The 15,281-nt window shown below is 44.3% G+C and overlaps 1 protein-coding gene across 1 annotated transcript in view; it reads right to left on the bottom strand.

Moving 5' to 3' along the window:
* ADGRB1 (adhesion G protein-coupled receptor B1) overlaps nucleotides 1-15,281 on the bottom strand; it is a 380,456-nt gene that overhangs the window by 186,060 nt on the left and 179,115 nt on the right. Inside the window, exon 6 of the mRNA XM_087958904.1 lies at nucleotides 7,391-7,553. Within this exon, the coding sequence (XP_087815030.1) occupies nucleotides 7,391-7,553 (163 nt within the window). The remainder of the gene's footprint in view (nucleotides 1-7,390; nucleotides 7,554-15,281) is intronic.

Genomic DNA, 15,281 nt, shown 5'->3' with positions numbered 1-15,281 from the left:
GGAAGTTTTAAAGAAAAGATTGGACAGCCGCTTGTCTGAAATAGTATAGGTTCTCTGGCTTGAGCAGGGGGTTGGACTAGAAGACCTCAAAGGTCCTTTCCAGCTCTATTCTATTCTGATATTCTAATTCAAGGAGACAGCAGATAACCTTTGAGTGAATTCCTTGAGCGCTCTTCCTACCGAAGCAAGAGAAGGAAACATATTTATGGAATCCTTGAGGGCTGCTTTTGCTTTCTAATATCAGCTGCCTTGGTTTTGATAAGACATTTTTCTCTTTTGACAATTTAGCCCTGCTCCCTTCTGTAATCCGTAAATAACTTACTGAGGACTCGGTTTGCCAGGCTGAATATCCTAACTGCAAACAGGAATTTGGGATGGGAAAGCAAATACAAATTATTTCAAAGCAGAAGGATTTGCACTCTTGAAAGCTTCCCGGTTTCTCAAACATTCTGAATTCACCCCTCTTTGCACAATATCATTAGCTCAAAACCCACCACATACACAAAGACACACACACACACCCAGCCAGAAACACGAGCCATAATTTATCCTCTAACTGGCGACACCTCCTTCCGCAATATGCAATTTGGGAATGAAATATGTGTAATTATCTTGCAATGTGGCTTGACATGATGGACTTGCTCTAATTATCTCAGAACTTGCCCTGCTAAAAGAGGGAGGCCAAAGATCGACCCCCTGGCAAATAGATGAAGTTAGAAGGATCTGTTGAACTTGGATCTGGGTTGTAGATCTTTAGATCTCCTGAAGGTTCACAAACCACCTTGGGCCAATCTAGACAATGCTGGAGTGCCCAACTCTAGGTAAGCAAAGTTTGTTTCCATCACAAGACCCATCAGAAGACTTATCATAAGACCCTCACTTGACACACCCACACCTGACCCATCACTAGACCTTCAACTTGACACCTACACCTGACCCATCACAAGGCTCTCACTTGCCATGATCTCCCCATCACAAGACCCATCATAAGATCCTCACCAGGCATTAGCCACACCTAACCTATCACAAGACCCATACAAGACCCTCACTTGATGAAACCCACACCTGACCCATCAGAAGAATCTCACCTGACAAGACACTAACCTGACCTTCCTATCACAAGACCCTCACCTGATGTGACCCATACCTGATCCATCAGAAGAACCTCACCTGGCATGAGCCTAACCTGACCTTCCCATCACAAGACCCTCACTTAATGTGACCCACACCTGACCCATCAGAAGACCCTCACTTGACACCTACACCTGACCCATCAGAAGACTCTCACCTGATGTGATCTCCCCATCATAAGATCCTCACCAGATGTTATCCACACCTAACCTATCACAAGACCCATACAAGACCCTCACTTGATGCAGCCCACACCTGACCATTCACAAGAACTTCATCTGACATGACCCTCACCTCATGTGACCTCCTCATCACAAGACCTACTGACCATACCAAACCCTTATAAGCAGGAGAACACTGACACTACACACCTACATGCTCCCTTCAACTGAATTATGGGAGGACCTTTTAGACTAATATAATATAATTCATTTTTTGCCACCGACTCTCCTTCTCAGAAGAAGTCCTTGGATAGTGGGAAAAATAGCCAATTCCTCATATTATGTTTGCTTTTGTTATTATTATTACCTTTTATTGTCAGAGTACAACATCTGTACAATGAGATTGGCTGAGCCTCCCTTTGAGCACACATACCCCAACACAACTCACAATGAGGACACACTTTTCACACTTACGACATGATCAAAATTTGGACGCTTGGCAACTGGCATGTACTTATGATGTTTGCAGTGTCCCAGTGTCTGTGTGTGTGTGTGTGTGTGTGTGTGTGTGATGTGATCCCCTTTTGTGACCTTCTGACTGGCACAGTCAACGGGGAAGCCAGATTCGCTTAACAACCGGGTTACTAACTTAACAACTGCAGTGATTCACTTAACAACTGGGGCAAGAAAGGTCGTAAAATGGGGCAAAACCCACTGAATGTAACCTTCCCCACTGGCTTCTGACATGTCAGTCTCAATGGGAGAAGCCAGATTTGCTGAACGGCGACACGACTCATTTAATGATGGTAGCAAAGAAAGTGGAGCAACGCTCACAACAAATGCCTTGCTTCCCAATGAAAATTTTGAGCTCAAATGTGGTCATAAGGAGCTGCTGATACAGAGGAATGACTGAGTCTGTCATCTGCACCTCTATAACTGTCTGGTTTGGTTCTGCAACCCAACAGGACAGACACAGACTCCAGAGGATAATTAGGGCTGCAGAAAAAACAATGGATACCAGCCTGCCTTCCATGGAGGACCTGTATACTGCACGAGTCAAAAAGAGGGCTGTGAAAATATTTACAGACCCCTCACATCCCGGACATAAACTGTTTCAACTCCTTCCCTCAAAACGATGCTATAGAGTACTGTACACCAGAACAACTAGACACAAGGACAGTTTTTCCCTGAACACCATCACTCTGCTAAACAAATAATTCCCTCAACACTGTCCAACTATTTACAAAGTCTGCACTACTATTACTATTAATCTTCTCATCACTCCTTATCGCCCCTCCCCTCCCACTTGTGACTGTATGACTGTAACTTTGTGGCTTGTATCCTTACTATTTATATGGACTGTTTCCTAGTATGATTTGATTGCTTATTGTACCCTAGGACTGTTATTACCTTATGATTCTCGACTCTTGATGAATGTATCTTTTTATTTTATGTATGCTGAGAGCATTTGCACCAAGACAAATTTCTTGTGTGTCCAATCACACTTGGTCAATAAATAAAGAATTCTATAAGTCAAGGACTAACTGCACATTTATGGTATGGCCCAATTCTGTGCATAAAGTTTAAAATTAGGGTTTAATTTACATCCCAGAGGCGATGACTAGCATTCCATTATAGAGGAAGTCCTTGACTTATGACCAGGGGTGCGATTCTACCAGTTCACACCTATTTGCTAGAAGCAGTTGTTAACATTCTAAGCAGTTCAGAGAACCGGTTGTTAGAAGAAATTACTGGGCTAATCCTGTAAGGAAGGCAGGAAGGAAACATTCTGGTGTTGCTTACAGAAACTGCCTCTCCGTTAACCCTTATTACATTCTTGGCAGGACTAGACTTCCTGTTTCAGGAACTTCTCTGGAGTTTTTTTCCCCCTCCTTTGCTGGTACTTTGCTTGTGTGGAGTGACCATTCAAAGTTACAATGGCACTGAAAAAAGTGACTTATGACCATTTTTCACACTTACGACGGTTGTAGCATTCCCAAAGTCATGAGTCATGTGCCTCGATGTGAGTGATATTGAGTTGGCCACACCCAGCCAATAACATGACCACCAAGCCATGTCCACCCAGTCACATGACCACCAAGCCACGCCCATCACCTAAGCCACGCCCACAGAACCGGTTGTTAAAAATTTGAATCCCACCCCTGCTTATGACCACAATTGAGCCCAAAACTTCTGCTTGTTAAGCGAGGCACTTCCTTTTGCCCCATTTCACAACTTTTCTTGCAATTATGGTTAAGTGAATCACTGCAGTTGTTAAATTAGCCACATGACTGTTGTGAGAATCTGGCTTCCCTGTTGACTTTGCTTGTCAGAAGGTTGCAACTTATGGCTGCCACTGTCATAAATACGAGTCAGTTTGCCAAGCTTGTGAATTTTAATCATCTGACCATGCAGATTTTTGCAACAAATGTAGGTGTGAAAAACGGCCATACGTCACTTTTTTCAGGGCTGTTGTAAACCAAAGTTTGTTCAAAATCATTAAATGAACTGTGGTTAGTCGAGGACAAAATGTATTGAAACTGAAGTATCCAAATGTACTGTTTTGATCAAAGAAAAAAAAATATATAAATACTTTTATTTCTACCTGGAAACCGCTTCTGGGCTTTGTGCTTGGGGTGGTAAAATATAAATACTGTTATTTCTACTTGGAAACCATTTCTGGACTTGGTGCTTCGGGTGGAAAAATATAAATACTGTTATTTCTGCTTGGAAACTGCTTCCGGATTTTGTGCTTGAGGTGGGAAAATATAAATATTTTTATTCCTACTTGGAACCCACTTCTGGACTTTGTGCTTGAGGTGGGAAAAATGAAACTTTGATTTAGGGTGTTGCCGATTGGATAGATTTATTGTTATACAAATGGCTAGTTTATACTATTATGTAAAAGTAAAAAGTTGAGGGTTAATGTTATCTTATTCTACATCACCAAAGGGAATCAGAAGTCAATGCCTTTTTTTTTTCCCCTTTCTCTTTCCCTTTGCTTTTCCCTTCTCTATTTTCCTATTATTCCCTTTTGTATTTTCTTTGTATGCTATATTAAGTAAAGGTAAAGGTTCCCCTCGCACATATGTGCTTGTGGTTTCCGGCTCTAGGGGGCGGTGCTCATCTCCATTACAAAACCAAAGAGCCAGCGCTGTCCGAAGATGTCTCCGTGGTCATGTGGCCGGCATGACTCAATGCCGAAGGTGCACAGAATGCTGTTACCTTCCCACCAAAGTGGTCCCTATTTTTCTGTGTGCATTTTTACATGCTTTTGAACTGCTAGGTTGGCAGAAGCTGAGACAAGTAATGGGAGCTCACTCCGTGACGCGGCGCAAACTGTTGACCTGTCTTAGCCCCTGAGCCACTGCATCCCATTATGAATGAATAAAATTATATTATAAACTATATTACAAATGAATAAAAACTGGTGTTTTTTTTTTAAAAAAGAGTATTTTTAGGGAGTACTCTGGACACCGCACCCCCACAATAACCCAGCTTGTTCCAGTAAAACCCCCACTGCCCTTAAGGTGGGTGGGTGGAGGAGAAATAAATTTTCTTCCAATCCACGCTGTGTTCTGACCTTTCTCGGAGCACAAACCATCTCTGTTAAATGGCTGGCATTTCTCTCTTTAATTAACATCCGTGTATGTGTGTGTGTGTGTGTGTGTGTGTGTGATAAAACACTAAAAGCAGTGCTCAGTTGTTTGCCAAGATTTTCACTCCAAAGATCCAGCAGTTTAATTATCGGCGACTCACTGCACCAAATCAAACCGCCGCCAGCCAGCCAGAATTTAAGCAGAGTTCCTGCTGCAATTAAGCAATATTTTGTAAGCTTTCCCTTCCCTTCCTTTTCCCAAAAAGCCACTCTCTCTCTCTCTCTATTGTCCAGCTGCAAATAAGCGCCGCATCGCTCCTGCACCGGAAAATTATCACTGTTTGGGGGTAATTAAACCAGACATACCCAATTCCTGCAACCATTCTTCCTATGTTTTAGCCTTCAGCACCCTAATCCTCTTCGTTGCTCTTCTGTGCACTCTTTCTAGAGTCTCAACATCTTTTTTGCATCGTGGAGACCAAAACTGCATGCAGTACCCTAGGTGTGGTCTTACTAAGGCTTTGTAGAGTGGTATTAGTATCTCACTTGATCTTGATTGTATCCCTCTGTTAATGCAAGTTAAGGATTGCATTGCCTTTTTTGGCTGCTGCCACACACAGCTGGCTCATATTTAAATGGTTGTCCACTAGGACCCTCTCACAGTTACTACTATTGAGCCAGGTACTACATATACTCTACCTGTACATTTGGGCTTTTTCTCTAGATGTAGAACCTTTTTTTTTTTTCACCATTGAATTTTATTTTGTTAGATAACGCTCAATGTTACAATGTACATATACATAGTTGTTAAGTGAAACTTATGTTCATTAAGCAAATCTGGATTTCCCCCTTGGCTTTTCTGGTCACAAGGCAGCTGGAATGGTCACAAAAGGTGATCACCTGGCCCCAGGACATTCCAACTTTCGTAAATATGATCCAGTTGTCAATTGTCTGAAGTCCCAAAGGTGTTTTTCTTTCCCCAAGAGGCAACTGAACTTTCTGGTTTTTCTTTAAATTTCACTTTTTATCCTAGAAGCTTCTTCAGCTCTAACCAGATGGTTTAGGAATGGAAGGATTCATATTCCTTGCAGACAGCTGATCATTGGCATTTTTAGAGAGTTGTTGAGGCCACTTGGAGGTTTATCTGTGTTACAGGAGCAATCTGAGTCGTACAAATGGGTGTGGAGCTTTCTTGGAATTGCTGAAAAGATACCGTTACAGATATCTATCTACAACGCACCCCTTTCAACAGTTCCAAGAAGGTTTAACACCCATTTGCACAACTCAGGTGACCCTGAGGACACAGATAAACCTCCAGGTGGCCTCAGTGGCTCTCCAAAAGAATGCAAATGATCAGCTGTCTGTAAGAAATATAAATGCTTCCATTTCCCCACTATCCTGTCAGAGCTGAAGAAGCTTCTTGGATGAGAAGCAAAATGTCTTCCAAGAAAAACCAGAAAGTCCAGTGAGCTCTTGAAAAAAAAACAAAAAAAAACCCCTTTGAGACAACCATGACCTGGATGATGGAGAATCTCCATAGACAATTGTCTGAAGGTTGATCAAGTGACCATGGGGATGCGGCAATGGTCATAAGCCACTTTTCCAGTGCTGTTGTAACTTTGAATGGTCACTAAATGAATGCTTGCAAGTCAAAGTCTACCTCTATGTGCTGTGCTATAAAGGTAAAGGTTCCACTTGCACATCAGTGCTAGTCGTTTCCGGCTCTAGGGGGTGCTGCTCATCTACATTACAAAGCCAAAGAGCCAGCGCTGTCCGAAGACATCTCTGTGGTCATGTGGCCGGCATGACTAAATGTCAAAGGCGCACGGAACGCTGTTCCCTTCCCACCAAAGTGGTCCCTATTTTTCTACTTGCATTTTTACATGCTTTTGGTTGGCAGAAGCTGGGACAAGTAACAGGAGCTCCAGTGGTGGTATGCTACTGGTTCAGCCTGGTTCTGCCGAACTGGTAGCAGCGATGAGCAGCGGAGACCATACCGGTTCTCTCCACTGCTCTGCTGTTGGGCCCACCTGCCCACCCAGGCTCCCATACTCAAGCGACTGGGAGAGTGCAGGCTTGCAGGAGGTGAGTTGGAATGCCTCTGCGACTGTGCAAAGTGCGCATTTGTCATGCGTGCGCCCATATAGTGTGCGCACGCGCACAAAGCATCCCCACCAAGCCACGCCCACCAAACCGGTGGTAAAACTTTTTGAATCCCACCACTGGGGAGCTCAATCGGACACGCGGCACTAGGGATTCGAACCGCTGAACTGCCGACCTTTCTGATCCACAAGCTCAGCGTTTTAGCCACTGAGCCACTGTGTCCCATAATGAACAAATAAAATTATTCCATTCTTCGGCTCGCAACAGAATACCTTCTGTTAGAGGGATTCTCCGGAGGGATGTGGAGATGAGAAAATTGTGGATCATTTTCAGTGACTGATTCATGGCCACCCGCTAATAGCGAAATATCAAAGAAAGTCTCTTTAGCAAATTACCTGGGCAAAGGGCAATATTGCAGAACTTGGTTTGCTTCTCGGGACCTTCACAGGGGCTTCCTCCAAACTGGGGGGGTTTGCATATCCGGGTTCGATCTCTGTATCCCCGTCCACACGTCGACGAGCAGAGACTCCATGGCGACCATTCATCCCAAGTGCCGTGGACTGTAATGAAAGAGAACAGCTCAGCCCAGGGAAGCCTTTGCAACTCTACACCAGTTCAGTGTTCATCATGTATTGATGAAATTCTTTCTTTCTGTTAGAGTTTATTGCAGAAATCAAATCCAGAAAGCACACACAGATGACTGATTCAGCAGGATTCATTAACTTCTTTATATACATAATAATACATGAGCAAATGTACAATACCAATAGTACATTCTTCCAATGTGATAGTAGTTACAAGCAAAAGTACAAGCAGAGAAGAGAACAGCCTCAGTTTCAACAGACAAGCAAGTCCAGACACGTTTGCAACTTCAGAGTTCGGAGCAGATAGCGTCAGTTCTCTCAGCACAGTACTCAGAGCTGCAGGGCCACGCCGAGGCTCCTTCAGTTTCAAATTCAGCTCTCATTGGATGACCTGTTGCCATGCTATTCATTGACTGACCTTGTTATGATGTCTCTGCCAGTTCATGAATATTCTGACATGTTCTTCCCTGCCTTGCTTGTTCCTCATCAAGTAACTCAAGGCAGGAAAACATATCTATGGCTCTTTCCACCTCCTATGTAACTCACAATAACAAACAACCTTGTGAGGTGCATTGAGCTAAGAGAGGACTGGCTCAAAGTTTGTGCCTCAGGGGGAACTAGAATTCACAGTCTCCTGGTGATTGGCCCAAAGTCATCCAGTCAAATTTTGTGCCTAAAGGACAACTAGAACTCATATTCTCCTGGTGATTGGCACAGCCAGCTTTCATGCCTAATGTGGGACTAGAACTCACAGTCTCCTGATGATTGGCCCAAAGTTACCCAGCTGGAATTCACACCTAATGTGGGACTAGAACTCACAGTCTCCTGGTGATTGGCTGAAGTTACCCAGCCAACTTTCATGCCTAATGCAGGACTAGAACACATATTCTCCTGGTGATTGGCCCAAAATCACCTCGCTGGTTTGCATGCCTTAGGTGGGACTAGAATTCACAGTCTCCTAGTGATTGACCCAAAGTTACCTAGATGGCTTTCATGACCAAGATGAACTAGAACTCGCCATCTCCTAGTGATTGGCCCATAAACACCCAGCCAACTTTCATGCCTTAGGTGAGACTAGAATTCAGAGTTTCCTGGTGATTGGCCCGAAGTCACCTAGATGGCTTTCATGCCCAAGGTGAACTAGAACTCCCATCTCCCGGTCACCCAGTCACCTTTCCTGTCTAATGAGGGAGTAGAAATCACAGTCTCCTGGTGATTGGCCCAAAGTCACCTACCTGGCTTTCATGCCCAAGGTGTACTAGAACTCACCATCTCCTATTGGTTGGCCCAAAGTCACCCAGGCTGCTTTCCTGTCTAAGGCAAGACTAGAACTCCCAGTCTCCTGGTTCCCAGACCAGCACCTAGACCAAACCAGCTATCTTTTTATAGCCTCTTTGTTCTGCATTCTACCTTCCTCATTTATGTTGCACAAATTAAATAGCTGGAGACGAAATTTTTAGGTCAATTTAGATCAACATGTTGCAGTGACAACACGGGGTTGGGAGCCATATCAAATTTTGATTAAAATTTCCCCACGGACTCTCCAAAGAAAGGGGTAGGGGGAGGTTCTATTTTCCACTTATAAGCTCCTAGTAAATTACAGCTTCTTTTTAGCAGAAACCAATTTTCTCTTTTCTGACTGCGGGATAAGCAAATCTGTGTGCTTGCCATCCAAGACCTTCATATTATTCATATTCAGCGAACATTTTAACTGTAATTTCTGCCTTCATTTGCAACTCTAAGGACTCCCCACCAGTACGTTTCAAATTCAAATAAAACTAATACTTTTTACCCATAATTTCAGCATCAATTTGCAATTCTAAGGCCTCTCCTAAAGCCCCTTTTTGATTCCGCTAAAGCTCACATTTTCCTTCCAAATCATATTTAAATATGTATTTCAAGGAGATTCGGCTCCTGAAATTTGTACTGAAACATTATTAGCGTTAGCCCCGCGTATTTTTATTTAATATATACAAGAGTTCGCCTTGCAAAGAACCTAAGAAAAGGAATGCCAATTAAAACACCAAAGCATCCATTATTAAATATGTAAACATGTCAAGTCACTGCTGGAGATATAATAAGGAGAAGAGCATTTTCAGCGGCACATCTGAAGGAAATTGCTCTCTTTTTCAATTCACCTTCAAAATTTGGTTTCAAACTAGAGGGTTTACAAGAGGAGGTCAAATTATTCTCCAAAGCACCTGAAGGCAGGCAAGAAACAATGGTTGAAAACTAATCAAAGAGAGAAGCAATCTCGAATTCAGGAGAAACTTCCTACCCGTGCGGACAATTAACCAGTGGAACAGAAGTTGTCTGTAGAACAGGGGTGTCCAACCTTGGCAACTTTAAGACTTGTGGACTTCAACTCCCAGAATTCCTCAGCCAGCTGGCTGAGGAATTCTGGGAGTTGAAGTCCACAAGTCTTAAAGTTGCCAAGGTTGGACACCCCTGCTGTAGAACATGGATGTCAAACTCAAAGACCGCAGGCAAGATCCAGCCCACAGGATGCTTAAATCTGGCCCATGGGGCCAGCCTGGAAATATCAAAGGATTGGCCCACGGTGGCTCTGCCAACCAAAACGGGCCTTTGGTACTCTGGTTTTGGCTGGCAGAGTGATGCTGGAAGCCAGGGAGGCCAAAAAGAGATAACAGATAATCGGAGTTGGAAGGGACCTTGTAGGTCATCTAGTCCAGTGGTCACCAACCAGTGGGCCAAAGACCACTGGTGGTCCATGAGAAAATTTTGGCGCAGAGAAATGTCACCCCCAAAGCACGCCCCAAAGCAATTAATCCAGGCCTGCGGGAACACAAGGCTTGTGTCGCTTGCATTGTGAACAACATGAGGTAGTGAGAGGAGGGGGGAAAGGGTGGAGGGGGGGGGAACTTGCCCCACTTGTCCCACGTGCCTCACCTGGTCACCGGGCTGCTTCTTTCTGCTTCTTTCTTCTTCTGCTTTTGGCTGCACGCAAGGAAAGCACCAAAAGTCTTTCTTTCTCTCCCCGAAACTCCGCCAGAAATGAGTCTTTGGGACCCTGCAAGGCATCCTGCTCCAAGAGGCTGGTGCCGGTAACTCGCTCATGGTGGAGTTTGGGGGAGAGAAAGAAAGACTTCTGCTGCTTTCGCTGCTTTCCTTGCATGAAGCCCAAAGTCTCCCTCCCTCTCCCTCCCTCTGAGAACAGAGCTGGAGACGTGTATCCTGCAATCCCAAATAAAGAATGACCGATCAGTAGGAAAACGGGGTGGGGAATTTTCCTGCAGACTTTTTGGGGGGTTTTCCCAGGGTCTCTGGTCCGTGGGATTTAAAATTATGAGTTTGGTGGTCCCTGAGGTCCAAACGGTTGGCAACCCCTGATCTAGTCCAACCTCCAGCTCAGAAAGGAAACCCTACACCATTTCGGACAGATGAGAGTCCAATCTCTTCTTGAAAGTCTCAAGCGCGTGAGTGGCTCCCCCATGCCCCGTTTTGGATGGCAGGGTGCTGCAGGAGGCATCCATCCCATCTGCCCTCCTCCCCCTCCTCCCACCAGCCCACGGAGGAGAACTACAATTCTGGCCTGGTCCTTGATGAAATCCACTTTGACACCCCTGCTCTAGAAGTCATGGGTGGTTCATCACTAGAGGTTTTTCAGAAGAGACTGGACAGCCACTTGTCTGAAATAGTATACGTTCTCCTGCTTGAGCAAGGGGCTGGACTAGAAGACCTCCAAAATCCCACTCTATTCTATTCTCAAACCACTGGTGCGTTTCAAATATTTTTTACCACCGGTTCGGTGGGCGTGGCTTGGTGGGCGTGCGTTGCGCGTGTGCACTCATTTTGCACGTGCCAAATGCTCACTTTGTGAAGGTGCAGAGGCCTTTCGAGTTACCTCCTGCAATCCTGCACTCTCCCTGATGCTTCAGCAGCTGCCGCACAGCAATCGCAAAGCAGGACATAAAGGTTAGTATGGGAGCCCAGGCAGGCGGGTGGGCCCAACACAGAACATTGGAGAGAACCGGTTCAGTAACTGCTGCTCATCAGCACTACCAGCTCAGCAGAACCGGGCCAAACCGGTAGAATACCGTCACTGTCTCAAACATTCCATCATGGACACTCAAGTACCAAAAAAATCAATTCAGAAGTTCCAGCAACCATCCAAGGTGGATTCCTTAATTCTTACGACTCAAACATTCCATCATGGACACTCAAGCACCAAAAAAATCAATTCAGAAGTTCCAGCAACCATCCAAGCTGGATTCCTTAATTCTTACGATCAAAATTGAACCCCACATTTCCATCACTAAGTGTCAGCCTTCAAGATCTTCTACTACTGCTTTGCATCTTTTGGCTGCCATAAGTAACGGGGGGAGGAGGGGGGATAATGTCTGGGAAGAGAGCTGGAGGTGTTACATTCTTGTGTTGTGTAAATGAGGAGTGGGGGGGGGAGTATAAATTCCTGCTTTTAGGTTTCTATTTCTCGCTTAGCTTTCTTTTCTCTGCGCAGCTGTAAACCTTTATCAAAATATGCCAAGGTCAACGGACAGAGGCCTCATCATCACCTGAAGATGTCCACACAATCATATTCAGAACTTTTAATTGGAAGAATCTTTTGAACTATGGGGGGTGGGAACAATTTCATCACTTTGTATATGTGGTCTGCGCGCCTAATTTCTCAGATTCAGAATCCTACTTGATGCTACCACTTCATTTTCAGTAAAAGAATTCTTTTCTCTAATCTATGGAGTCTAAGTATTTTTTTCTTGGATTTTGAATGGAGCACAGACTGACACTAAGTAAGACAGCCGGTAAGTGGATTTTGCCGCATTTTACAGCCTTCTGGTTGTGAAGCAAATTGCGGCAGTTGTGTTTTAGTTAGTAATTCAGTTGTTAAGTGAATCTGGCTCCCCTCTGGACTTTGCTTTTCAGAAGGTTGCAAAAGGGGATCCCTTTGGGACCCTGGGACACTCCGACAGTCATAAATATGAGTCAGTTGCTATGAGCCTCAGTTGTGATGAGTTGACCATGGAGATGCTGCAACAGTTGTGTGAAATACAGTCATAAGTCACTTTTTTTTCAGTGCTATTGTAAATTTGCACAGTCACTGAATGAATGATTGTAAATCAAGGACTATCTGCAGTTCAAAAGAGGCTCTTTGGGGGCTCAATCATTCCATGATGTCAAGTTTCATATATCCCTAATCAAACTTACACAGGATCAGAATTCCTAAACAGAATTCCTTTGGGGATCCATTGAATTGGCCGTGTCAGTCATTTGCCTCCACAGATGAAAAATTTATTGGTTAATTAATTCATTACAATTTCATTCGGTGATTCATTGCATTCTAAGTTCCCCATATTGGGAGGCTGAAAATCAGGACTTGGTAGACCAGCTCATCTGGTAGTCCTGATAAGCAGGAGAATATTTGTCACTAAGGATGGAACTGTGGGGTCCTTGGTGGTCTCTGAGTTCGGTGGTTTTACCTAGTTGGATCATGAAACATCTACAGGAAAACCACCAAGCTCAGAGAGCACCATGGACCATACAGTCGTCGTCCTCCTCCTCCTCTCCACAAACCCCACTCCCTTCTTGCATTGATGATGTTCCCTAGTTGGCTAATGAAACACCGGCAAGAAAACCACCAAGCTCAGACAGCACCAAGAACCCCATAATCTTCCTCCTCCTCCTCCTTTTCCTCCTTCTCCGCTCCACAAACCCCACTACCTTCCAGCACTGATGACATTCCCTAGTTGGCTAATGAAATATCTGCAAGAAAACAACCAGGCTCAGAGAGCACCAAGGACCCCACAATCCTCCTCCTCTTCCTTTTCCTCCTCCTCTCCACAAGCCCCCCTCTCTTCTAGCACTGATGATGTTACCTATTTGGTAATGAAACATCTACAGGAGAACAACCAAGCTCTGAGAGAACCAAGGACCCCCCCCACACACACACACAATTGTCCTCCTCTTCCCCCTCTTCCTAAACCCCACTGCCTTCAGGCACTGATGATGTTACCTAGTTGGGTCATGAAAGTTGGGTCATGAAACAGGAAAACAACCAAGCTCAGAGACTACTAAGTATCCCACAGTCCTCCTCCTGCTCCTCCTCTCTGCAAACCCTTCCAGCACTGACGATGTTACCTAGTTGGGTCATGAAACGTCTGCAAGAAAACAACCAAGCTTAGAGACCACCAAGGACCCCACAGACCTGATGGTTTTTAAACTTCCGAACTCTTCTCTAACATGCAGCCAGAATTTGATCTCAAGAGTGGAACAGGATTCACCCCTAGGTGTTAGTCCAAATGTCAGAATGTATTCTTTGATGTCATCACACAGATGACGTACAACATACAGTATCTGTATCATTTGTGTACGTCAGAGTCCACACAACATCTTTGTGGCTCATTAAGGATACATAAAGAAGTGTTGATGAGGCCCCATCCAAGTTTCCACAGATATATAATCTTGGAGATGAGAATCAATCGGGTGTTTTAATGAGAACACAAAACAAATTATCTCTCTAACATCCCACTGCAACCATCTTACTGGTTTGCCCTTTTCAAGAGCACACATTGAATTATTTTTACAACTGAAAACATATGCTTGTGGGTGAAATCTCTCAGGCAGGCAGGAAGCATGAGGTGATATATTTTTTTTCCCCCATTGTGACTTGGAACGGAGTCAAAGTTCCTTATAACCCTTTCGGAAATAGCCCAAGTTAGGGAAAACTATCTAATAAAAGAGAACATCTGTAGCTAAGAGCTGAATTCTGGACTTCCTGGTTCTTTCTGAACTGATTTGTTGATCTGAAGATGTTTCATCATCCAACTAGGTAACATCATCAGTACAACTAACTTCATCAGTAAACTGTATGAAGAATGGTTGTGGGAACCTGGAATGTCTAGTCTAATGAAGAGAAGGACTACGAGTGACATGATAGCAGTCTTGCAATAATTGAGGGTGTCAGGATTCCGGCAGTTACCCCCAATTAAATCATGTATCTTGAGCCAAACTTCCAAAACTTAAGAATTTATTGGGAGTTAACATGTCCGGCACTGCCTGGATGTAGCCGACTCTGAGGCACATGATTCATTGTCACCCTTGACCCTGGTTTTCCCACCACCCCTTGGGTGTATCATAATTCATATTCTCCAATGGGACACATCCATAGCCAAGAGTCATCAATCATGTTCTCCAGTTAGAATTTTGTATGGCAGAAACTTCGGTCACCTAGTTACTATCTTTGAAAACTATTCATGGAATGCACTTTCATTTTGCAAGCTGCTGCACTGCTCACCCCTTCCTTTCTGTTGGCAATTCTAAAAAGACCATAGAAATATTTTATGAGTTGACAGAGGGACTGTCACATAGAGGAAAGGAGTCGATCTCTTCTCCAAAGAACCTTGGGGCAAGACAAGAAGTAACGGATGGAAGCTTAATGAGAGATTAAACCTAGAAGTAAAGACACATTTCTTAACAGAAACAATTCATCAATGGAACACCTTGCCTCCAGAAGCTGTGGGGACTCCATCACTAGAGGTTTTGAAGAAGAGATTGGACAGCCATTGATCTGGAATGGTTTAAGGTCTCCTGCTTAAGCAAGGAGTTGGTCTAGAAAACCTCCAAGGTCCCTTAAAAGGTAATGGTTTCCCTTGCACATATGTGCTAGTCATTTCTGGCTCTAGGGGGCGGTGCTCATCTCTGTTACAAAGCTGAAGAGCCAGCACTGTC

The sequence above is a fragment of the Notechis scutatus genome, chromosome 3, assembly GCF_049901735.1.
Source record: "Notechis scutatus isolate UNSWTSFEM ecotype Mainland chromosome 3, rNotScu1.2, whole genome shotgun sequence".
NCBI lineage: Eukaryota > Metazoa > Chordata > Lepidosauria > Squamata > Elapidae > Notechis > Notechis scutatus.
This window is presented reverse-complemented; position numbering and strand designations above follow the sequence as displayed.